General features: G+C 48.1%; 1 protein-coding gene across 2 annotated transcripts; it reads right to left on the minus strand.

Annotated features, from left to right (window-relative positions):
* Positions 1–4,473: 4,473 nt before the first annotated feature.
* On the minus strand, positions 4,474–14,876 carry LOC135278353 (TOG array regulator of axonemal microtubules protein 2-like). 2 transcript variants are annotated; one of them, XM_064384911.1, is made up of 7 exons: positions 14,813–14,876; positions 13,102–13,207; positions 12,128–12,363; positions 9,166–10,606; positions 8,102–8,205; positions 6,544–6,748; positions 4,474–5,370 (listed from the first exon to the last, which is right to left on the minus strand). In XM_064384911.1, exons 4-7 carry the CDS (start codon positions 9,265–9,267, stop codon positions 4,927–4,929), a joined length of 855 nt encoding a protein of 284 aa, XP_064240981.1. In that variant the 5' UTR covers positions 9,268–10,606; positions 12,128–12,363; positions 13,102–13,207; positions 14,813–14,876; the 3' UTR covers positions 4,474–4,926. The 2 variants fall into 2 exon arrangements, with proteins under 2 accessions (XP_064240981.1, XP_064240982.1); XM_064384912.1 differs by lacking the exon at positions 14,813–14,876 and having other exon boundaries at positions 13,102–13,772.
* Positions 14,877–25,945: the final 11,069 nt, after the last annotated feature.

A 25,945-nucleotide genomic window follows, 5' to 3' on the forward strand; every position in this document is an offset into this window, starting at 1 on the left:
TGATGAACAAATTGTCCCCTAGCTCGGGCTGAATGGCACCCAGGCTGCAGTACAGATTTGAGGAACCTTTGTCACTTGTTATTGGCCTCCCAGTGCACTCATCCTTCTGCAAACAAGGTGCAAACAACACAGCTGGGCTGCTGTCCTGGGTAAATATACATACAGACGGTTTTTCCAAAGCAGTGCATCTTTTCCCAGTGAAAGACACGAATTCTTCTTACCTATGAAATTGTGATTGAAGACACCCGTGAGCCAGATCTGTGTGAGACTGCAAAGGAGCAAAGCTTTGGGGTTTGGGCACACTTCTCTTTGTTTCTTTTCTCCGGCCTTTTCTGAGCACAGAACACACCTATGTAGAAAGCTTTTGACTATACAGGATCTTGTGGATCCATTGTCCCCCAAATAAGTCAACAGGTGGCCCTGTCATAATGCCAAGTAACAAAGAGCAGCACAAATGACACCAAGAAAACATGGCCAAAGAGGAAGAGGAGAGGCCCAGTGAGGAGGAAAGGATGTGGTGAGACACTGGCACATTGAGTGAGCTGCACTCCCACCATCTCTAGGCTAGCAGGACCTGGTCTCACATTCTTCTCCTGGTTTATTTAAATTTAATTTATTTATTTACTTTTTTTTCATCATCAGTATAAAATATATACCATTAAAATATGTAATCAAGATTTAAAGGTACAATCAAAACACATTTATTCAAAACTACATCTAAGGATCAGAACATATGTACATCTACTACAAAACCTAACATATAAATCCTGTTCTTCAAACAATATTCATACAGGCAGCAGCTTCTTCCTGAACTTGGAGAAAAGAGAGCTCTTCTGTACAGCAGGCAAGGACTTTGTGGGTAAGGCACCATGGGAATTGTCCAGAGGAACCTTCTCAGTAAGACTGTAACCAGTCACATCTGCAAAATGGAGACACAAATTTTAACAGGGGCCACAATGCAAACCTAAAGCAGCTAAAGCTCCATATTTCATGGGACAGACATCCTGCAAACTTCTAAAGAGCTGCACAGGGAAACATGCTCCTGCTGGCAGGCACTTGAGGCAGGACAAGGGAAAACCCTGGCCCACTTCCACAGGAATGCCACAGGAGCACCCTGGCCTCTGGGCTGCCCTGGGACAGCCGGGAGCCCAGAGCCCTGTGCTCTCCAGCAATGGCTCAGCTGCACATGCACCCTCCTGCTCCTCTGCCTGCCCCACAGCTGAGCAGCCCTCCAGCTCCACAGGCACTGGCAGCAGCACAGCTCATTGCAGGGGCACATGCAGGCACAGCTGTTCATTGGCAATGTGCACAGGCTCTCTGGGCTGCCACAAGACCCTTCCTCCCACCAGAGACTGGCCCAGCTCCCCCTCACCTCTGTGTGAGGCTGAGCCATGATCAGCCTTCACCTTTTCCTCAGTCTGGAGTTGCTTCAGGCCCCCCATGCCATGACTAGGAAGGGCGATGGAGAGAGAGGGGGCAGGTGCACACCCTTCCTTAGCATTTGGTCTCTTTTGGCACAGCTAACAAGGCAGATCTGGAGGTGTCCAACTCAGCACGTTGTCATCTCTCTGGAGAACATCATGCCTTCACCAGCCCAACATTTTGGAGAGGTTTTCCCGCACATGTGGAGGCTGGCTGGCAGCACATCTCTTCAGCTTGGTGCCCATCACCTTGTGGAGGGCAGAGGCAAGCTTGGTGGCCACAGTGCGGACATTGGCGCTTCGCACCGGCAGCGCCTTGTTCTCCAGGAAGGACCAGAGCACGGGCAGGGCGTCGTGCTGGACCACTTCAGGGCTCCTGGCATAAACCCATTCCACAAGCACTGCCGGGAGAGAGACACAGCTTCTCAACCACCAGCCTCAATGCAAACAGGGATCTACCTCTGCATTTGCTAATTGGAAGCCTTCTGGCTAAGATCAGCAAAATAGCACAGAGCCCCATGATCCAGAAATGGGCAAAGCAGCTGATCATCCTGGAAACAGAACCACCAACCCCTCAGGATTAATTTATCCAACCACAGCCTTGTCCCTGTGGCAGACTTTGTCCCTTTACTAAATTATTTCACATTATCTTTCTGCATGAGCAATGAATGAAATGTCCAGTTGCTTTTTATTTCCATTAAGAAGTTGTCTAAACCCACACTGAAGATTCGGAAATGCACCATGGACAGAAAATTGAGAGATTTCTAATAAAAGGGATGATTCCATTTTCATGACTTTGATGTCAAGTGCCAAACGTTTAATCTGGCTCTTCCCTTTGCTCAATGGCACACAGCAAAGGGCAGTATTAGAACACACCTCAAAACTCCAGCCCACCAGAGACGGCTGCTGCTTGGCAGTTGGATTGGAAACATCAGTGACTAGCTGGTGTCTTTGGCAGAATGCTTCTGGGGCTTCCAACAAGCAGCTGTTTCAAACCTCAGGGCGTCTTAGAGAATTAGCTAGACCCCATTGCTGTGGCATTTGAGCATCTCCACATTTTAATGCCATTTCCCCTCCCAATCTTAATGGCATTTTTTCTTATAATGTCCACTGACGTAGGGGCATAGAAAGAACAAAATGCTACACAGGGGACTGAAATTCATCCAAAACACGAGTGTTTTCTCATATTGTCTCTGAAATCTGCTCTCTGCTCATTTTCTGAACCAAACTATATCACAGACAAAAATTTACTACCAACAGGCTCCTTGCATGGCAGATTTGGCTGAAAGATCAAATCCTGAAAAGCTCTGGAGACCATTCTTATTTTCTGATCAGGCAAAATGTTATCTAGTAGCCATTTATTATTCTGTGGTGGAAGAGACTTTATTTTCTCTAAGCTTTTAATCCACTGGCAGTCATCAATATTAAAACAGCTCCTGAAAGTACCCAAACCCCAATTGTGCTAAGCAGGAAAAGGGTTATGGTACCCATTTTAACATGGGAATTCACTTGAGTTTAAATACAATTAAAGATATTGGTGACTATTGAAGGTAAGGAACAGCTGTCTCTTCCTATTAAATCTCAGAGAGAACATCTACTTTTTCTAAAGTAGTCCTAATTTATGTTTCATTCCTTTATTTGAAAAAGAGATCAAAAGATCTGTAAAACTAAATTCCCTGTTGCTGGAGATCTACTTTTTTCAAAGCTCTTTAAAAGGCCTTTGACATTCCCAATCACTGAACATGCCCTTTTGAGATTCCTAATGGAGACACAAAGTGTATTAAACCTTGCATTCAAAGATGTTGGCCTAATTAGCAGTGGCTTTAGCCCCAGATAAAGCAAGACTATCAATCGTCTGCTCTAGTATATATTGGGATTATAATTTTCCCATTCTTTGGCTATTGCTGACATAGCAAGCCCCTCTGAGGAATCAATTATCATCTGCATTTGTAACATTTGGGACAGTGCTGACACAGGCAGACACTGTTTGCACACCCTGAAATGCTCAGTCCAGCGCCACTTTGACAGCACAGGCAGGGAGCCTCAGCACTCTGCTTCTGCCCCTCTGCCCCCAAAGGCTGCCTTGCACTAAATCCCTGCCTCTAATACATCTGTTGAGTTTTGACCTAAGCTGTGACCCCAGGCTCTGCACAGTTCAGCCTCAAAGCTTTCCAAGAGAAAAACAAGAGTTCTGTGAGGACAAAACAAACTGATCCCCTGAAACAGCATTTGCCACCATTTTCCCTAAAAGATGACAGATGTCCCTGAGCTTCCAAGAGAGGAGCCAGCTGGGGTATTTTGAGCCCCTCCCTTTCCTGGAGCTGGGTTCTGAGATGCCCCAGTGGGAGCTCAGCCCCGAGGCCGAACTCTGCCCCCATCTCAGATGCTGCACAGCTCTGCAGCAGCCAGGGAAACCTGCCAAATACACCTGCCTTGGGCACTGGGCTGGAGGGACAAGCTCAGCACCTCCTGGTTTGGAGGAGCTACTCTGCTGTCTGTTCACAGGCATTGCCTGTAAATACTCCCTGGGAAGACCTCTTGGCCTAGAAGGGGAGGCCATACCTGTGATACACTCCGTGACATCCAGCAGAGCTTGGCCACTCAGTTGATTCCACTGGTAGCTGAACTCCTTCAGCAGTGACACTTTATCTACAAGTGAAACACATGTTTCTGCTCACTTTTCTGAGGCCATAGGACAAGGGACAGTGCAGAGGCAAAGGGCAGGGGCAACCCCATTCTATAAAATAAAGTACATTTCTACTGATTCTTGAATCCTGTCTTCTTTCCTTCCAGCCTGCTTGGCAGGGATTTAAATTGCAAAAGAAAAGTTCTCCTTTCACATTTGTAAATGCAAAGTTGTCTGCTGTATCAGGAGCTATGTTAAAACATTGCCCATCAGGGACATCAAGAGTTCAGTCACATGTAAGTAGTGAAATGGTTTTGCATCCCAGAGCAAAAAGGAAGAACCCCATACTTGGGACACAGAAAGGCACCAAGTCAGGCAGTTCCTGAGTTCACAGAGCAGCTGAGGAGGAGAAAGTGGCAACTCCCCTTGAACACCTGCCTCTTCAACACTCCTATTTTCAGGCATATTTCCCCAGTGTGGCATTTTCAGAGCTGACATAAATCTGTGTGGCAAAAGAATTCAGAGCAGCCCTTGCCTATGTAGTTAACTGCTGTAGACATCTTGCCCCATGCAAAACAACATGTGGAACAAGGCACCATTGACAGCTGGGTTTATACCTATTTGTTATAAAGAAATGAACTTGGCGAATCCTAAGTTCCCCTTTGAAAATAGAAGACAAAGAAGAAAAGGGGTAAATAGGCAGCTAATGCCTATCATGTAGAGCATTCCCGGTGGCTGCTCTGCAGGAGCTCTGATGGGTCAGTCTCCCTTCATGCCAAGAGCAAAGCTATTCATTTGGGAAGTCAAACGGGGCCCAAGCAAACTCCAAACCCCCTTTGCCTCTGAACTGTAGCAAAGCTGTAGTCTGGGACTTGCTCTTCAGACAGGCAGCACAGAGCCAAGGGCTCCTGGGACTTTTGGGAAATGCTGATCACGTTCAAGCCTGTTGGGGGACTGGTGCATAAGGACTGCACCTGCACAGCTTCTGGGGGATGCCAGCTGGAGCTTTCCACAGACAACAGCAGCTATCAAGGCACTCAGCACTCTCTTGTGTCGGAGAGACAGAGACACAGGTGAGGAGAGTCCATGCCAGGGCTCAGCCTTACCTAAATGAGCAATGGATTCTTCCAGCGCTTTCACAGCTGCGGCACGAACCCTGGGATCCTTGGAGTTCAGGTTCTTCGTTATTCCTTCCACCAAACCAATGATCACCGGGTTCAAGGCATCTTTCAGGATGCCTGTGATTTCAGCCAGCACGTCCAGCGCCTTCTGCTTCACTTTCTTGTGGCTGTCAGATATTCTCAGGACAAAATAATCAAAAATCTGTGAAGAGAAGAAACAACATGAAAGCTGGATTCACATGTCCTTGTTTGAAGAGTGGATGTAGCAGTCAGCAATGTAAAAGATGAGAGTGATCCTTTCTGCCAGGTCAGCACTTGCTTGCACAATTTCACTCTTTTCCTGTGGGCCACTCACTGGAATGGTGGCGCAACCTCATGCTGCTAGAAAGATTTTCTTCTGTTTTTAAGAGGTTTGGTTGGGGACAGAACACTTTCTATAGTATTTCTCTCCATCTATAAATCATTAAATCCATTCCATTTATTCATGCTAAAGACTACCTTTGCTTTAGAAGTATGGAAGCAGATGTTTACAATGCCCGGTTTTCTACACAGTTGCCTCAAGTACTGAGGGCAATTAGGATTTTGCCAAAACTACGGCTGGAGGAGATATAAGTTTTCTTTTGTTTGTCTCAGCGGCAGTATCTGGAGAAGTGCAGGACTCTGATTAACTCTTCCAGGACGCAGACCATTTCTCTAAGTAACAGGTAGACTTCTGGAATTTAATGAGCTGTACAGCCCTCATTAGAGCAGGTTCAGTCCCTTGACAGACACATCATCAGGCACCTTTTCTTGGAGAAAGGGGAAAAGCAGCTACTGGGATGAGAAGGCAGAGATGAGTCCTTAGCTGTTTTCCTCCTTTTCCAAAGAGAAAAAAAGACCCCCCAAGAAGGGTGAGCATTGTCTTTACCAAGAGGAATAGGAACAAGGATGGAAATGAGAGCCAGAGTTGTGCCTGTGCAAGACTAGATGGAGTATATGGAAGTATTCTTAAAAAAACCCTGGGTTTAAACCATCCCAGTCTGATCTTCTCTTCCCTAGGTAAACCCATTTTTGGTCTAGAGAATAATTGCCATGCTTTCAGTGGCTGGATTGCCTTCACTTAACCCAACAGGGAGTAGGAGAGAGCAGCAGTCACACCAGCAGAAAATTCTGTCATCATCTGATGAACAGCATCAATAGGCACCTGGCAGACGTATACAGCTGGACTGAAATAACTTGTCCTGAAGCCTGGACCTGCATTAAATTTGTCTGGGTAAGAGGGACCAGCATGTCCCAAACAGCCAGGATGGAGTGCCAAGACACACTGAATTAACTTTACTGCTACAGGTTTAGGAAAGGAGCTAAAGGAAAGGAGCAATGAAGATACCCTACATACTTGGACAATGTTAGTGGAGATGAGCTGGGGGCTGGTTTTGCACAGGTCTTGGAGGAGTGACACTCCTTCCATGGGCGTCTGAAACCCCTTGGCCTCCAGGAGATTGTAAAGCTTCTGGAGCAGCTCCGTTTCTTCCTCAACCAGAGGTAACGTGACCTGGGCTTGTGCACGGTGTAGGAGGCATCCATCAGAGGTAGATTTCACCCTGGAAAATAAAACCAAATGAGGACCTGTTGGTGATAATACCTTCAGTTAATTGTGAGCAAAACAGTTTCAGGAGCTTTCCTCATTATGTGATTTCAAGCTGGAAAGTCATGAGGCTCTGAAAAACAACGTGGACCTCATGACAATCATTTTGGGAGACAATCTGCAAGGAACGTTCTCACCAGTGCTCACTCAGGAAAAGCAAGGATGAGATGCATCTGATCTATCTTCAGATGGCTGCCAAGGCACACAGGTCACATTGCTTTGTGGAGAAAGAGAGACACTACTTCCAAGTTTAAGTGGCTCCTCATATGGGACGTGTGTGTCTTATAATATGGAAACTCATCACTCCGGAGAAGTGTCTCTACAACCAGGCATGACAATCTGCAAAAATAGCTCAGATGCATCTGAACAGATGAACAGGGCCATATGTGAAGGATTCAGAAAATCAGTAACAGAGATAAAAACAAAAGCCAGACACCCCAGACCTACACTCACATTTCATTTGCTTCCCTAGAGACTAGATCCACAGCTTAACAACCCCACTGGGAACAATTCTCCTGGATCAACCTGTCTCTTCCATGACCATGGAAAGATGCTAGCTATGCTACTGAGGCATGTGGTCACTTTCCTGCCACTGCTGAGCATGACAGAGCTAAATAAATCCCCTCTGTGATCAGAGGAGAACAGGTACAAGTAGCTCTGCAACTGCCGTGAAGAGACAGCAAGGACCAAATTCCTGTCTTAAATGCTGATTGCAGCACAGGATGAAATAAACCAAACATGCTGTCTCCATCAAGCAAGTCATATGAAGGACAGGAATATCAAGACAAAAAGTCCACATTGAGACACCTGTTGCCTGAAGTTGATCAGGAATTGCATTGCTACTTACTACTCAAACTTGATACTGTTTCAGGGTAAGAAAACCATGATTCAGCCAGGCCAAACCACATGCATGAGAACTGCATCTTTGTGGAATGGCATCCTGCTTCTAGACACCCCTGTGGAAAAGACTCCACTCAGATGAAAAAAAAGCCCTGGTTGAATTTCCTTGTCCCAAGTCAGGCAGCAAAAACTTGGCCCTGTCACAGCCTCCATACCACTGCCCTTGCCACTGCACTGGATCGTCTGAGCTGCAACCAATGGGGTCTTCTTGTCTCCCAATTTTTGTGAAAACCCCTCCAGAGAAGTTGTGTTCAGCCTAATGCAGAAGTAGACTTTTTTTATCATAGAGCATTTGTAGGAAAGAGAACAATCTGTGGCACTGGTCATCTCTGCCAGAAAGATTTTCCTGAGGAAGAGACATGTAAAGCTTGTCATGTGCTTTGTCACATCTGAATAAAGTGCTCAGTACCGTTTGCTAGAAGACAATGTGGCCTGGGGCTTCTTGGAGCCATCGTTCCTCTTCTTCACCAGCTCCTTGACAGATGGGCGTTCAGCCTTCTGGTTTTCCATCCCCTACAAACACATAGAGAAACCCCATCAATCTTTAGAGATTAAAATAGGAAATTCCCTGTTTAAAACACAAGTTAGAACCAGGATCACTGCTACCAAGTTAGGAAACATTTCCTAACTTACAGATGGAAACAGCCCAGGGATTCAGTGATGCCAACTCTTTGTTTTCAATAGCCCAATGCAGGTTATGGGTGCTACCAGACTGAGCAGCAGTCTAAAATCCCAAATTCATTAGTCTTCAGCATAAATGGGAATAATGCAAACTGGCAGGCAATGAGTGTTCGTAAACAACAGAAGCAACAGAAAAATCTGGACTCTTTGGGGGTTGGCCCATTGTGTTGGAAGGATTTGGTTCAACACTCACTCTCCCTCTGCCTGAACAAAGGCATGCTCCCTTCTGTAATGTCGATAAAAAAAAAAAAATCCCCCCTCCAAAAAACAAAACCCAAAGGAGTTTCCACTGGATGCTGCTGAATTCACCAAGCTTCTTCCAGTTCCACAAGGCTTGACAGCAGGGCAGTATTCCCAAAAGACTGTAACTGTAGTAACTAGGATTGATTTGGCCATCTTTTGAAAATTTGGAAATTTTTAGTACTACTATTTCCAGTATCTTTTGCAAAGACTCTGTTCTCTTCAGAAGCACTATTCTCACTTAATTGCTTTACTGGGGACAGAGTAGGGAGAGCATGGTGGGGGCTTACACTTAAATGTAAACCCATTTGCTCTTTTTCCCTTTCTTCTTTGTGACTGATATTGAAAATATTCCAAACCCCACTTTTTCCCTAATAACATCAATTTCTTTGTGGTCTGCAGATGAACAGGCTGAGGATTAACACCTCATTCCCAGGAGAAAAATGATTCAGTAGAAGAGGAATGAGATCAAGACAGATTGGGGATGTTTGATCTCATATTAGCAGTGGCAATACTTGCACAAAGGAGTCATTTCTCCTGCGAAACACTTACTTTCTTCTTCATTCTTGTCAGAATATCCTCCAGGTCACTGGTGGAAAGAGATCGCTCCAAAAGCATTTTAAATTTTTGATGATTGAGCAACATCTTCACCATCTCCTGTCCATAATGCCTAAGGAAGGAAGGGAGGGAGGGAGGAAAGGAAAGAAAAGAAAAGTGAACAAAGAAAGGAAGAGTGTGAACAGAAGAGGCTTATACCTTAAACTCATCATGTGCAATCCTTGCACAGGAAGGCATTACCTACTTAGCAAAGAGGGAGATTTACCTCCAGTTGATACTGCACAGTGCTGTCAGATGAACACAGGAGGCAAAAGGAGAATGTGGGCAACAGAAAAATACCATTTCACTCTGAAACTGTGGGTGTGCTCCTGTGGGATCAAAGGATCCCAGAGAACAAGCAAAACACATCTGCTTTGTTGTCAGAGCCTATTAGCAGTGTCTTGCTGCCATTGCACAATAATTTGCCTTTCTTTAACTGGCAGGGAAGCCAGGACAAAACATCTCCTGCATCCTATTGATTATTCTATACTATATGCATGCACAGGGGCAGCTAGTTGCTCTGGTGTTCTTGGCAGCTATTAATGGGAATTTCATCATCAGAGTAAGGGGACTTTGGTGGTTTGGGTTGATTTTGCCACTAGGAAGCCACAGTTTTCTTCAAGAAGAAATTTGGAGGTCACTGAGCCACAGAAAACAGCATTCTAGAAATCTGCAGACCAAGTTCAGAAAGACTGAATATGTTGGCTAAAGACCCCTGAAATATTTCTAAGAAAGTCTGAAGTTAAGTAGAAATGGATGTTTGGGATCCTTCAGTGATAAATATTAGCCAACACTTTGGCTTTGTGTTGTGCACCTAAAGACAATCAAAACTGTTGGACTGGCTCATCTGAGCTCTTTTGATCTCAGTAAAGAATCCTTCAAGCCATAGGAAGTTGGCAATGCTCATTTCTGCTGGCCAACCTCAGGTTACCCAGTACAGCCATTTGCCCAGGCAAGCCAGAGCAGTGGTCACAGCACCAAGGCTGACAGAGCTCCAGAAGCCTTTGGACAATGCTCTCAAGCACATGCAGTGACTCTTGGGGTTACTGCATATGGCCAGGAGTGTGACTGGTTGACCCTGATGGGTCCCTTCCAACTCAGCATATTCCATGCTTCTATGACCCTTATTCACACAGTGAGGGAACTTCATATTTCCCTTAGTTTCCACTCTTATGGGGTTTTACCTTTATAGCCAGGCACAAAAGGCTTTTCCTGTTTTAGGAGGTGAAATGAAGATCATTACCTTGTGTCCTTGTGACAGTCCTGAGCAAGCTTCCCTGCCACGTGTGCCAGCCTCTCAGCCCTGGCTGTGCCTGCCAGCTTTGTGACTCCAATTCTCTCCATCAGGGACAGGAGGAGCTCGGCCCCACACTTCCGCACCTGGGCGTGGCAGCTCCTGGGAAGGAGAGAGCAAACCCTGGGCCACAGGGAGAAGGAGCAGCAGCAGCACAGGCCTTGGCCAGAGCCTGCTCCCTGTCCTTGCTGGGGGAAGGAGGCCTGCCTTCTCCCTGCAACTTTAGACACCGCTAGAAGGTTCTGAACTCAGGTAAACACAAAGCTAGCATTGTACAGAAGGACTGCCTGCAAGGCAGAGGGAGAAATTCAGTCTCCCTGCACTCTCTGATACTCAGCTCCTTTCACAGTATTTACTCTGAGAAAGATTAAGGAAATAGATTACATATGAATGATTTAGAAATTAAGGACACTTCATGCTGACCCATCAGAGGGCACCCAGTACACAGAGCTGCAGCAGGACTGAGGCTCTTTCCACCCATGATCCCCAAATCTGCAGACCTCTGGGAAGAAACAAATGCAGGGAAAACACATTGTGGGCCATGAAGTTGCAGAATATCCAGCAATGCAGCCTGTTTCTTCTGTGAGGCTTGGCAACGGATACATCTGAATGTTTTACCCTATTCCAAAGCTGAGGAAAGGAGGGACAGGCAGTTTAGCCAGGCTGTCCTGTTCTAGAGAGTGTCTCTTGGGAACTATCAGGCCCAGCACCAACATTTAAGGCAGCATTTGCTTCAACTGTCCCATGGCAGTCAGGCTGTGAAGGTGCCTTTAAAGTGATTCATCATCCCAAGGCTAACATGAAACATGAGTTTGAATAGAAAGTAGAGTTCTATGGCCAGGACAGTCATACAAGACTCCTTTTGGCAGGAGCTGCACCTGCTGTGCAGGCTGTGCCACACCCAGCAGATTGTCCTCCATGTGCTCCACGCCCCAGCAAGTACCCTCCTCCTTTCTCAAGCTAATGGCATCATGAGGAGACATGGTTTTCCCAGGGCCCCTGTGGTTAGTGCTGTGAAATACCAAACACCACTCACAGCTGCAATTGCAATTGTCCCTCTTGCCACAAAAGCACAAGGCTCTATCCTCAGCCTTTGCAGGCACTTTCACTTCCCCACCAGTCACCACAGCTAGGAAAATCTGACAGCCTGGGAGAACTCCAGGAAGCAGCAGGAAGCTGAGTCAGAGGACCTTTCATTTGGGTATCAGGAAAAAGGTTTTTCACCCTGAGGGTGCTTGGGCACTGGAACAGGCTCCCAGGGCAGTGGTCACAGCACCAAGCCTGACAGAGTTGAAGAAACATTTGGACAACAATCTCAGGCACTTGGTGTGACCCTTGGGTTGTTCTGTGCAAGGCCAGGAGTGGACACAATGATCCTGATGGGCCCTTTCCAACTCCCCATATTCTAAAGTTCTGGGATTCTGAGAACTAATAGGCTGCAGGAGGGCAGAAACAGGTGACAAGAAGAGAGAAATGATGTTGATTGGAGAATGAAGTCACTGAGTTCACAGAAGATGCAGCATACAGGACCCTTCCCTCCCACCATTCCCATTCTCTGTCTCATCCCTTCTCCCTCCCACACACTAGAAGGTGAAGAATGTCACTAAAAGAAGAACAACCTACTTGACTCCCATGTCCATGAGAGCAGTCATTGCTCGTGCAGGAGTCACATTCTCCACCATGATCCCCAGGGTCTGACTGGCTGCTTTCTGAACAAATTCTGGGGAGTTGGACACCATCTGCAGAAGGACCCGAGCAACCTCATCCACCTCAGAGTCCATGTTCTTCTTCAAGGTCACAAAGAGCTCTCCCAGAGTGACAATTGCAGAGTAGGACACCTTGGAACGGAGGTTGGTCACCTGGACAAGTCATGAGGGGAAACATAAGAATCACTTTTAAAAGAAAACCAGTTGCCTTCAACAGAAGTCCCAGAAAATGACAACACATCCCACTGTGTCCAGAGGAACATCAAAGTACAGTAAGAGCAGGAGAGCACAAGCACAGAAAGGCTTTTACTCTGGCACCAATTTCTGGTCTCAGACCTGCTTACTGCAGGCCTAAAAAAATATATTTCATTCAAGTGTTCTACTTAACCCTTCTAAAATGTCCACAGCTTTGATTTTAAGCCCTTTGACTAGAAAACTGAAGCAAGGGCTGCTTTCAAATCATAAAGGCACAAATCATAAAGATAGAAGAGTCAGGTGCTCCTGTTCAAAAAACAACACCAGCAGCTGAAGCACTCAGCCAGGGAACAGAAAACACAGGCACACACCCAGAGACCAATTTGCAGTGTTGAATTACAACTTGGGCAGAGATTGGGACTCTGGCAAATAACCTCATTAGTGTCTCAGTTTCTGCATTTGCACATTGCATTATAAAGGCAACACACTCAAAGACAAGTGTCAGATACCCGACTTACCAGTAAATACAGCTACATGTACCCACAGATCCTACAGATAGCTGACAGACATTAGAAATAGAAGGTCTAAAAGCAGAAATGAAGGCAGACCCTGAGCACACATGGAGATGAACAAGCACATACCTACTCTACACACCATGTATGAAGTATGTGGGACAATTCAGAACAATGTTCTCACCTCGCTGGTAACTGCCAAGCAAACGTCATGAAGTCTACACAGCAGGACCTCTGAATGGGACCCAGCCAGGTGTTTGATGTTGTAGAGTCCCTTCTCCTTCAGCTCCCTGAAAGGCAGAAGATTGATTTTTCTCTCCACCAAGGCAGCACCTGCTGAGATTATCAGGCTGGCAGCTCAGTCAAATAATGGGAGGTGCTTTTCAAGGAGTACTTAATTTAGTTATGGAAAAGGTTGCCACAGGATGATGTGGCTGTCAAAAGCCTACACAAATCCAAGAGGTGAATAGAGGGGTTTCAGAGTGGCCATTTAAGCAGACAGCCTTTCTGAAATCTCTGGCACATGATGCCCCCCTGGCACTGCTTCCTAGAAGCTGTAGACCAGACCAAGCTGCTGTTGCTCATCACCTCCCTGTGCCTGTCCCTGAGACACAGTCCCACCTGGTTGTTTTTGGGGCATTTTCCTTCTTTGTCAGCTCCAGCAGGCAGTTCAGCACTGAGAGTCTGCACTGGCACTCTGGAGCTGAGTTTCCCCTCTGCCATCTAGGCCTCTCTCTGTCACCCCCTCCACTCCACCTCACATATTCCCCCAAAAAGCAGCAGGATGTCCCAGAAGATTCCACCCCTAAGCAAGAACTGTTGAAACTCTGGCTTTTCCCAAAACCCCCTACCTAAAACAACCCCCACAACAGCAACATGTTATTTAAAAGGTGCAAACAACTCTGTCTCTCAGCACTTTGTGCAGGGCCTCAGCTACAGGAAGGAATGTGAGGCATCAGGGCTGCAGCTCAGGGCTGGCGACTGATCCCACGGGCACCCCTGAGCGTCATCTGGACCCCCTACACCTGCAGAAGCTCTCTGCACCTCACAGGGCACCCAAGAGAAATGGGGAAGGGAAAGCAGAAGAGAAAGGACAAAACAAAGGTGACTGCACAAGGAGATGCATTGTGGCAGATTTTTCATGCTCATCCCAGTGTGTATGGAGTCCTTACCCCTGTGTGAATGAAGTATCTACCGGGGAGTGATCAAAAGGACATTAAAAAGAAAACCAATATCACCTAACATTTGTAGGGTTATCACCTCTGGGCCTCCTTCTGCCTGTGTATAATTTTGGGACACATGGTGAGTATTGACAAAACATCTCAGGCCCATATGAAGCAGTGAGAAGGAAAAAGTTGAATTCCAAAAGTGCAAGATTCCTAGAGGATTGTATTTCTTTTTCCTTCTCTTCTGCCATGAGCCCTTCAGGAGTAATGACAGGCTGAGGGACTGGACAGCACAACTCCCTGGAGGAACTCCCTGGAGCTGCTTCTGGGACTCCCATGCAGGAGGTCACAGGGAGACGCTGTCACCTGCCATTGCTGTCAGCAGTGGGGGCAGAGAGGAATCTTACTCAGTCCCACTGGGCCAGTGGCCCAAGGCACCCAACTCTCTACACTCAAAACTTCTGCCATCCCCTCAAGGTTTCCTTTGCAGCTCCATGGAACAACAGGCAAAGTGAGGAAACAGCACGGAGCTGCTGCAGCTGGAGCAGTGCTGCAGAGCAAGGCCAAGAAAAGGCTGCTCTCAAATCTTTATCCTCTCACTGCTCTGGAGTGGTTTCACGAGTGCCCTTTGTCCACTCTGGGCTCTCGGGGCTCAGAGGCACTAGCAAGACACAATTCTAACCTACATTAATGCCAAGAGGGACACAGAGTGAACAAGGCCTTTCTTACCAGTCATCGCTGCTGAGCAAGGAGAGTGCCTCCAGCAAGGAGTGCTGTGGGTCTGGAGAGGCTCTGTCCTTCTGCCCATGCCCACGGAGCGGCTCCTCTCGGCGCGGGGCACCAGTGGCCGTCTGCGAGGTCACTGCAAGGAGAGGGTCGGCCATGGGCGCTGCGGCCCGGGCAAGGCACCCCGCCATGGAGCGGCCTGCAGCCCCATCTCCCAGCCAGGGTTCCCTGTGGTGCCAGCTGGCACTGGCTCAGAGACTTCCCTGCTCTCTGGCTCCTGGGGCTCCTTGCTTTCTCCCAGCCCCCCAGCTGGGCACAGCTCCAGGCTAAACCTGACAATTGCCCCGCCGCCCCAGCTCCCCAGGGCCACAGGTACCACGGCCAGCGGCAGGTTCCTGCGGCCGCAGAGCTCCCGCTCCCTGCCAGACAGCGCTGAGCAGCAGCACTCGCTGCCCAGGAGGGAACCCCTCAGTGCCCCTCTTGTCTCAGCACCCTGATTTCCCCAGCCCTGAGGACAGGGGCCCTCTGCAGCTCCCTGAGGAGAGACCTGCAGCTGCCTGGAGACAGCACCAAGCCAAGCCTGAACAGGCCAGCCCTGCTGGGCCCGGCTCAATCCCCACGGAGCAGCTACCAGGGAACAGCCATACCTGACCCTTCCCACCTGACAGCGCCTCTGTTCCCACAGACTGCAAATATTCTAGACAGCGGGCAGCTGAGTGCACATACATTTTAGTATCCCTACTATTGGGAAGGGAGTACTTTATGGATGTTGTTCTTTCCAAACATCATCAATCTGTACTCTTTCAGAGGTGCACACTGCCTGTATTTCAAAGATGCTGAGGTGAAATTTGTCATCTAATGGATGTGTTTGCAAACTCAGTAGGTTCTAAGCTTTCTCTTGTGGAAAAATGTAATTTCCAGACTAGACAGTTGATTAAAAAGGTTTCCAAATGCACTCTGAGGATAAAAATATGCAAATACAGATCCACATTGTTGGCAGACTGAGAGTCTGTCCGAAACTTCCCTCATCTTTTGCCTCTCGATCGTCATGAAAGCCAAGACCACCGGGGAAAGGGAAAGATCCTGTTCTGAAAATCCAGGTCTGTCTGGTCCACCAAGCCAGATTATTGCCTACGGGTATGTTTGCTCAACTCATGGAACACTGCACCCAAGAAGGGGCAGTGTGCTCTCCTTCGCCTGCATCACCTAGCAACGCTAGTGCTGGAATTTCTCCACCCTTCTGACTTGGCTGGACTTTCTCTCTGGAATGACCTTCCCGGAGGTCACCACAAAAGGACCCTCCACTCACCGTACATCAACCACCGTGACAGAGGGACTGAGATGGGAGAAGGTTCTCCCCTCAAGGACTGAGACGTGCGACCCCTACATGGAAAAGCTCCCCTCTTTTCCCAAAAGGACTGAGACTGAAATCCCCACTGTAGGGTGAGGGAAGGTATGCGTGGGGACCAGAGCAAGTTTTGCAAGCGACCACTGGACCGAGAAGACAATGGTTCCTGCCTACGACATCTGCTGCTGACGACACCTGTTCCTGATGGACTACTGATGGACTCCTTGTACCCTTCATCAATAGACTATTTTGAAATGGGTCCCCTTCCCCCATTTCAAAAGGACTATAAAAAAGGTTAGAGCTGACTGATACCTTTGAGATCTCCCCTGACGTGAAGACGACAGGCCTCTTCGTCGACCGGACTTCGAGGGACTTTGTCATCCGCACGTCTGGTAGCTATACACCTCCTTGCCCTCCCTCTTTTCCTTTTCTTTTCCTTATTCTTTTCCCTTTCTTCATTCCTCTCTCTCTAACGCATCTTCTCTATGGCTATTTAATAAAAGTACATGTATTTTGATTTTACTGCAAATCCCCTTGTCGTGTCAGTTTTTGCACCCTGAGATCAGTGAAAAAGAACCTACACGAATCACGTCCTTAGGACGGATCGTGTCACAGACACACTCTCTTGTTGATCAGTTGACCTGGGTTTGCCTTAATTAAATTTTATGGTAAGGAAAAAAACTTAGAGGGTATGAAGAAAATCAGATGATAAATGCATTTCTTAGGAAACCCATTTGTCATCAAAAGCACTGTCAATCAAAAATTTCATGTTGTGCACTAAAAAGCTCCTTTTCTAATGTGTAGATGAAAACATTTGAGCTGTCTACAATGATGGAGTATAAATATTGCACAGAATCTAGATTAACTGCTCTAGACTCTATAGGGTTTCTGTGCTACCTTGCATGCTCTCACAAAGTATGGAGGAACCATAACAAGAAAAATATTCAGACAGGAGCTAATCTGGATGTCACTGAGGTACCCCAGCCACTGACACCAGTGATGTCACTGCAGAAGTATGTAGACATACACATCTGGATTCAGTATGAATGGAGAGCCACCTCATGCTAGTTCTGGTCAATTCTGAACATGGAAGTAGTATCACTAGAAAACAGCATTGAAGTATCACTCCTAGCTGCCATCTTCTTATCTCACCCTGCTTGGGATCACAGCACAGGCAGGCTGCCCACAAAGGAGAGACAAGAGCCACTAGGGACTGTCTGCTGTGTATTTCCTGCAGGCAGCAAACAGCCTGGGAGCAGCAGGCAGCCCCTCCTGGTGTCATCGGCTGCACATGGCCGCTGTATTTGCTGGGTGACACAGGAGGCACTGCTTGTTCCCTCTTGGCACTGCAGGCTGTGGGATGGCAGCAACGAGGAGCCTTCGGGCACTTCTGGGAGCAGCAGCAGCAGCACGACTGCACCAAGCTGCTGACTGCCCTGCAGAGACAGCCCTTGCTGGCATAGCAGAAAAGCTGGCTGCAGAACTGGACAGCAGCACAGGCAGTGGGCCAGATGGTGAGTGAGCAACTGATGGTGGTGGTTCTCGCAGGTGCACGGTGAGCACACCCTGGCAGACTGCCCTGCAGCTCACCCTGCAGCCACAGCTGCCTCCTGGCACCAGTGCTGTAGTTTGGACTATCCGGATGGGCAAAAGCCAGAGCTCAGGCCTTTACACTACTTGATTCAGCTCAACTTTCCAACAGAGCTCTAAGAACCACTGCTCCAGCACTACCAAGCTGGAGTAACTCAAAAATAGATTTGCTGTTCATTCTCAGGACAGACTATGGACCCAAGATCCCAGCTGTGCTGGCTGAGGCAGGAGGCAGTTTGTGCTCCTTGTGCAAGGAAAAACCTGTGTGGAAAAAGCTGCCATGGAGCAGGCTTACATGAAGAGCTGCGTGGGAAGCTGCTATCCCCATGGATGATGGGCCTATTGGGCAGTAAGGACACATTGTCCTGCTTCTTCAAGATCTTCTTCTTCAAGGCACTACCAGGGTGTTTTCTCTGCACTCTAGAAGCTGTGCCATCAACAGGTGGGAGGCTAAAGCCTGCAGGGACCAAAGAGGAGCTTCTAAGTGGAAGGCACTAGACAGGGTGATGATGGAAACGGCGAGAAAACTTGCCAGAGCTGGCTAACATCTCTTTGTTATCCCAAAGAACTTCAAGTATAACAATGGCACACTAATATGGGAAAAAGAATCACAGATTCCTAGAAGAGTTTGGGTTGGGTTGGAAGGCACCTTTAGGCACCATCTAGTCCAACCCTTGTGAGCAGGGACATCTTCATCCTGATCAGGTTGCCCAGGGCCCCATGTAAGCTGGCCTTGAACACCTTCAAGGATGGACCAACAACAACTTCTCTGGGCAAACCCTTCCAGCTTTTCATCCCTTTCCTTTAAAAAAAAACCCCTATAATATCTAATGTAAATCTACTCTCTTCTAGCTTCAAACCAAATTGCAGCAATGCTTCCCCTAAGAAACAAGGAAACCCAGTACTGCTTTGCTTTTAATTTCCTGTTCCAGAGGCTGGCAGGGGAAGTTACCAGAGAAAGTGCAGATAACCTTGCGTGCTGCCCTGGGGCTGAGTGCTGCCTCCTGAGGGCCCTGCTGCTGCCCTCGGGCAGCGCTCACAGCCCTGCAGGCAGAGCCCCTCGGCCGGGATTCAGTCGGGAACGCTGCTTGCTCCCGGGGCTACAGCAGAAGCACTGCCTGGGGGCTTCAGCACAGCTCTACAGCACCAGCTCCTCAGCAGGGAGTGGCAGGAGAAGGATCTCTGGTGTTTTCATGAGAAGGAGTTGCATTTTGTTTCTTCCAGGTTGCACCCTGGCTGAAAAGCATTCTTTTGAATTCACCTTGCCTGAAGACTGCTCTCCAGGAGAGAGTCTGAAGTTCCAGTGTGCTTTGCAAGACAGAATTTTCTACTCTGAAAGACTTTCAAGGTGAAGGGGGGAAACTGATATTCTGTTACTGACTCACTGAGGCCATAAGCAAGACACTTCATGCCCCTGTATTTTTCTTTCAGAAACAGAATTAAATCCCAAGCAAGCTTCCACTCAAATGCAAGTGGAACAGTCCCCCAGTCTGATTGCAACACTGCAAAGGGCAAGCAAGTGGTCAAAAAGGACCACCACAAGTGTAGCCACCACTTACTTGCTTCAGCTTCATCCCCGGGCTCAACTGTCTCCAGAATGGGCTGCAAGGATGTTTTCCTTTGCCTCCTTTTCTTCATCTCTCTCTCCAAAATCTCTGCATCCTTCCGCTCTAAGTTCTTTTGAGCCAACATGCACAATGCCACACGGATCTAGGTGCAATGGAAATGCATCATAGACTGTAAGGAGAGATACATCAACCAGACACAACATCTCCTCAGGAGCACAGAGTCCACAGAGTGCCATAGATTTCAATGCAGCTCCATATCCATTCCAAAAGTTTCAGAGGAATGTCTCCCGTCCTCACCTTGGCAATTACAAACAGCCAGGTGGAACATTTCTGTGCCACAACATTACACTGCTCAAACTGCAGCCTATGTCAGGAAGCCCTGCTTGAAGCATGAAGGTCATAGGAGTGCTCCAAGACAGAGGAAGAGCTGACACAGCCAGTGAGCAGGCAGTTCGGTTCCTACGGGCCATGGCAGGAGAATAAAAACCATGCGCAATATCCAGCAAGGAGGGGTAATTAGCTGTTGCTTAACACTCATGGCCAGGAATTGCAGCTGTTTCTCACTTCCTGGCTTCTGAAGGACTCAGCTCTAAAGGACTCTGAAGGACTTGGTCTCTGACATCAGGAGACCAAAATGGGGAGTCATATGAAAACAAGCTGCAGAAACACTGCTGTTAATGAGCAGAAAACTTGAGAATGAGAGGGCTGTGACATACAGCCAGAAAGGTAACCAGGAAAAATCAAACTCTCCCATTTTCTATTGCAGCCTTGCTTACACACAACATTAGAATCTTTGCTTCTCTGCTTCCGAGGATGCACTTTGCTTACATTCACTGATGTGTAGCTTATTCTGTCATTCAGAACTTCTCTAAAACAGCCTTTGCACATAAAGAATGCTTCTGACATGACCTTAGCACCATCTCCAAACCAGGCACCTTGGCACCACTGGAAATAGCCAAGCAATTGCTCTCTAGTTGTCAAATATATTCCCAAGAGAATCCACATTGCCCAGGAGAGGATGATTATGATTTTCAGTGACATTTTGGGCCAAGCACTAAACCGCCACTGGAAAGGAAATCTGCTCATCCCTGTCCTTCTCCCTTACCTTTCCAAAACCTTCCCTCAGGTCTGTGTCACTCGTAAGACCAGGATTGGTGTGATGATCCATCTCCTTGGCCTGGCTCAGTGGGAGGCCTGGAAATGAAAGCAAAGGTTTGTGTAAATCTCTGGCAGATGTCAAGCCCCCAAAACCACAATGCTGGACAACAGGCAAGACAGGTTCCAGATTGCAGAGCCCTCAGAAGACACAGAGACTGTGACTGAGAGCAGCAAGGTACAATGCCTAGAGCCTCTCCCAAGGGATGGGCTACTGGCAGCAGACATGACATTACTCTGCTGGCCAGCAGACTGAAACCTGCTGCATGATGAAGGCCCCAGCCCCTGGATGCTGGAGAGCCTCTGTGTGATAGAGAAGGGCAGAGATGGAGATTGCTCTTGACAGCAATTCTTATCTGCTCTTATTCATGATGATATTAGTAAACATCTTCTTTTGGTTCCTAAAAGTCCCAGGTTCTAATACCTGGATGCATTTAGATCAACATTTTCTTCTCTTTGTTGGAATATTTTAGAGGACATGCAAAGAAAAACTTAGCATTGCAGGAGTGTTACCCAAACATGAACTGTGTTCTTGGCACTAGATAATTCATTTTCCCCGAGGGTTTCCTTCTGAACTGTATGAGACTGGGCCAATTTTGGGCCAGCCTGATTAAAGGCTGATTTTCTAATTGCAAGAAGAACAATGGAGCTCATTCTGAAATACTCTCCAACAGAGCTGTTAGAGCTAAGAGAACTAATTCTTTGCATGGTTTCACAGAGGGTAAATTCATACAGCAGCCAAGCAGTTTGAGAGGAATCCCTGTCCTAAAATGGGATTCCTTCACCCTGTAGAATGCTTCAGTCAGTAATAAAAGTGAGACAGCTAAGGATTAATGTCATAAGTCATTTCTAGGCCAGAATGAGTCCAGAAAAAATGTCACCTTCCTTACTGAGCAATACTTCTCCCTAGCTGCATTAAGCATTCCAGCTGCACATCAGCAATTAAGGAGTCATTCCAAAGGGGCCGTACCCAGGATTTGCCAGAACTAACCCTGAGCAAAGGGACCAGGGGAGCTGATTCCTTCTTCTGCATCAGCAGAATTATTTCTTCAAGTCTCATCTGTCCTATCATGACACAGCCAGAGATGGCAAAGGAACAACAACAGTGTCATTGGGGCTTTCAACTTGAAAGCATTGGCTGAGCCAGATGCACCAGAGACCGCATTTTGTCTGGCACAATGCCACTTGTCAGGGATCAGGCAAGGCAGGGAGGGAGGACAAGGCAGAAGGCATCTCCTCCCCCAGCCTCAGCCTGCAACACTGACACAGGCAGAGAGCCAGGGAAGAGATTTGTCATGGTGAACCTGCCATAGGTGGCTTTGGGCTTGTGCTGTCACAGGATGACAAACTCAGACCCTGCATAGCATGCATCCATTTGGAAGGCTCCTTCTCCCTGACAGGAAAATTTATAAGGACATTCTGTCAGAGGAGGTTTCTCTATTTCTGCCAATACAAAACCAGGCAATGTCCATTAATGTCCATCCCGTCTCAAAGGGTTCAGCTCAGAAAGTGCCCCAAGGAAAGGTTCTCTGCTACAAAAGCAGGAGGAAGAAGTGGGAACATTTCTCATTTTGTGCTAAATGCCTTGTTTTCCTTACTAATTGTGACATTAGGAAGGCTGCAGGGAGATAAAAGGCATGTGCAGAATGGAGAGGAATATTTCCTTTTCCTGCACTGCATTTCCAGGGCCACAAGGTACCACTTCAGCTCCTGCCACACAACACTTCAGACTGCAGGAATTTTCACTGCACTGCCAGAGACTACTCCCAGTGACTGAGCCCGTCAAGCAATTGAAATGCATTTAAAGAAATTTTTAAAAAAATGTGTTTTAATCAAGCTTTCCAAATGTCACCTCTGAGTCAAGACCAAAATGGTCATTTTAGGACAGACATGCCCTGTACCTACCTGCATGTTCAGAGTTCTCCTCCTTGCTTCTGCTGCTGGATCTTGGCCTGCAGAAAATGGAGGACAATGAACATGTGAGGAGGTAGAAAGAGAAAGGAGGGAATGGCTGTACCATGAAAGGAGGAAAACCGCCGGAGCATGGGCACTCTGATGAAGGAGGAAATGCAGCACAGAAACACACCAGGATGCAAAGCTGATTCATTGTCCTTAAGCTTTCCATTGCAGGAGTCACAGAGAGCTGGCCAAGCTCTGTGTGAAACAATAGCCAAGTCCAGCAGAGGACCCATCTTGAGGTGCTTTGAAGCCCTGCCTCCTCTTCCCCACCACCACCTCTGCTCTTGGCACATTGGTGTTGGCTTTGACATTGTGCTGGGTCATCATAGATGGGCAAAATGCCTAAATACATGGGACACCTGGCTGTGCAAAATAACCACACTTTGGGATGGGAACACACAGGTGAACAGCACACTGTAGCAGCAGCAGACACCTTGGCTTACCTCATCTCCTGGGACTCCTGGAATTCCAGCTGCGGAGAGCTTTGCAGAGAGCCCACAGCACTGCCAAGAGAGGGACTTACTGCCTTGCCTATGGGGGGGATCAGAGGTGGTCCCAATGACCCCTTCTTCATATCCCCTCCAATGGAATACAGCAAGGAAGCCTGCAAAGAGTAGAACACAGTGCTCAGATCAAGCATGCAGCCTTGTCCCCATTCATGCCTCAAGACATTTAGATGTGCATTTAACTGTGACCTGGCAGGAAAAGACAAGGCAAACTGATGGAGCAGCTTGGCCTAGGATGGAGAATGTTGACCTAGGAAAGGGAAGTGGTGAGGGAGATCCCAGGGCACACATTTTGCACCTCTCCCCTTGAGCTCAGTTTTCTACATTCCCTGCTGTCATTCACATATTTGACATCAAAATGTTCTGAGGTGCCACTGCCTCCACCTGGAGTATAGGGTGTCATGGTAATGGGTTTAGATCACTATTCTCCCCCTGCCCCTTAGGTACCTCACAGCCACTTCTGATCTCCAGTCATGTCCCCACAAAGCCATTCTGCAGGAGGCCAAAACCTGCTCTTCCCAAGCCCCTCATTTTTTCTGCTGCTGCCTTTCCCTCCTACACTTTCCCAGCAGTCTTTGAGCCCAGAGACTGCTGCTGAGCTCTCAGGATGCTCACTGCTCTCCAGCCCCCACACATCCACCATCTCAGCCTCACTGGCTTTCAGGATGTTCAGCAGAGCTCCCTGCCCTGCTGCTCTCTGCAAGGTCTCTGCCTGCCCAAGTTCCTCCAGGGCCCCCATGCCATGGCCAGGAATGGGAATGGAGGCAGCAGGGGCAGATGCACACCCTTTGTTTGTATCCCATCATTTTTGGGCCAGCTAAAGAACCAAATCAGGACCTGTTCAACTTCAGTGAAAGGGACAGTTCCAGTCAGGGAAAAGGTCTGAGAGCTCTGCTGACAGCACAGAAACTGAAAATTGACCACACTGCACTTAGCTTGGTCTCCTTACCTTATGTCCTTGTCCCTCTGAACTCAGCTCCTCTTCTTTTCTCCTGCCCTCAGCATAGCCAATGCCATCTTTCCCATTCTCCTGCTCTCCGCTGCATATCAGGCTTGGCTTGGTAGAAGGAGAGCTCTTCTGGATGGGAGGCAATGGCTTGGAGGGAAGGAGCATAGAGGGACTGGCCAGGGAAAACCTCTTGGCAAGAGGGTAGCCAGACAGGCCAGCAAAGTGGAAACACAAAATATAAGTGAAACCAAAATGCAAACCCAAAGCATCTGAAGTTCCATATCTCATGGGATACATTCCCTGCAAACTTCTAATTAGCTGCCCAGGGAAACATGCTCCTGCTGGCAGGCACTTGAGGCAGGACAAGGGAAAACCCTGACCCACTTCCACAGAGCCACCACAGGAACACCCTGGCCTCTGGGCTGCCCTGGGACAGCAGGGAGCCCAGAGCCCTGTGATCTCCAGCAATGGCTCAGCTGCACATGCACCCTCCTGCTCCTCTGCCTGCCCCACAGCTGAGCAGCCCTCCAGCTCCACAGGCACTGGCAGCAGCACAGCTCATTGCAGGGGCACATGCAGGGCACAGCTGTTCCCTGGCAATGTGCACAGGCTCTCTGGGCTGCCACAAGACCCTCCCTCCCACCTGAGATTGGCCCAGCTCTACCCCCTCACCTCTGTGTGAGGCTGAGCCATGCTCACAAGGGAAAGAGTTAGGTGAATTCCCACCTTTATCATTAACACATCTAATGGGTGTGGCAGTCAAGGGGAAGAATTTTTAATTTTAGAGAAAATTTATTTGGGTTCATTTTTCATGGAACTAGCCTGCATTTAATTCCTATGAACAGTATGGAGCTGGCAAGTCTGAAGGGAAAAAGCGAAGGCTCCAATGATAAGAGGAGAAAATATTCCTTCCTCAGTCTGGCCTGTGAATCCACAGGAAAAACCCACACAGCTGTGACTGCTATTTCTGTAAACCACCAAGACCTGTCAGCAACAGGCAGGCCTTATTGGTGTTTCTGTAGCACTGTAATACCATCCTCAGGGTTGGACCTGACCAGCAAGCAGAGGAAGAATGGGAAATTTATCTGTAGTGAGACCCGACATTGATGGCAAGGAAAGCAACAGGACTTGCGTCTCATGACCATGTCCAGTCTGTGCTCAGCTGTGGCCACAGTCCCTGTCCTGGCTGACAGTATGAGTGATTTGGCTGCTGTCAAAAAGGAGAAAGCAGAGTAAACTAATGACAGAATGTTGTGATGCCATGGGCATCCTTGTAGGATCATCTGTATCTGTCAGCCACCTACTCTGACCCAGAGCCAGCACTGACCAGCATGGAGCAGTTTTCCCTGATATATGGTGGGATTGTTTTTCCATTTGGCTTCAGCCTTTCAGCTCCTTCCTATCCTCACCTTTTCCTTCAGAGGTTTTTCCTTTTCCAGTAAACTCCATCTTTGAACCCGTGCTTCTGCCTGGCAGAAGGATCTGGGTTTGAATTTGGGAGCACTCTCAGTGTAGCCAGCGACAGGAGCTTGGTGCCCAGCCTCAGAACAAGGCCGGGTGACTCCGATCGCCAGCGCTTGGCACAGAGAGGCAGAGCCAGACGCGTCTGCTGCCGCTGTGGCCGTGCCAGCCACAACCTTCACAGCCTTCACAGCCCCAGCGTGGGGCTGGCCCTTCGTGACACAACAGCCCATGGGGCTGCCCCTTTGTGATGCAATAGCCCGTGGTTCTCTCATTTCCATGGCTGCAAAACCCCACCCCAACTCCATCCCTTTCCCTTCCCTTCCCAAGGGCAGCCAGCCTTAAGCCCAGCCTGGCCACGCCTGAGGGTTTCACACTGTCTAGGAAGTAAACCCTCTCCAAAGCTACTTTTCAAGTCCTTTATTTCTGGAATTCCCACTCAGTTCTGGGTTGCAGCTGGTTGGTGTGGGAATTGGTTAATTTCTCTTCACAACAAACAAAGTGCTGGGACACAAAGAATGGCACCAGGCGGTGGAAGTAAAAGCAGCTCTGCACTCCCCAGTAGATGAGCCCACAATTCAGCTGGCTGATAGCTTTAGG

Source organism: Passer domesticus, chromosome 11 (assembly GCF_036417665.1).
Source record: "Passer domesticus isolate bPasDom1 chromosome 11, bPasDom1.hap1, whole genome shotgun sequence".
NCBI classification, from domain to species: domain Eukaryota; kingdom Metazoa; phylum Chordata; class Aves; order Passeriformes; family Passeridae; genus Passer; species Passer domesticus.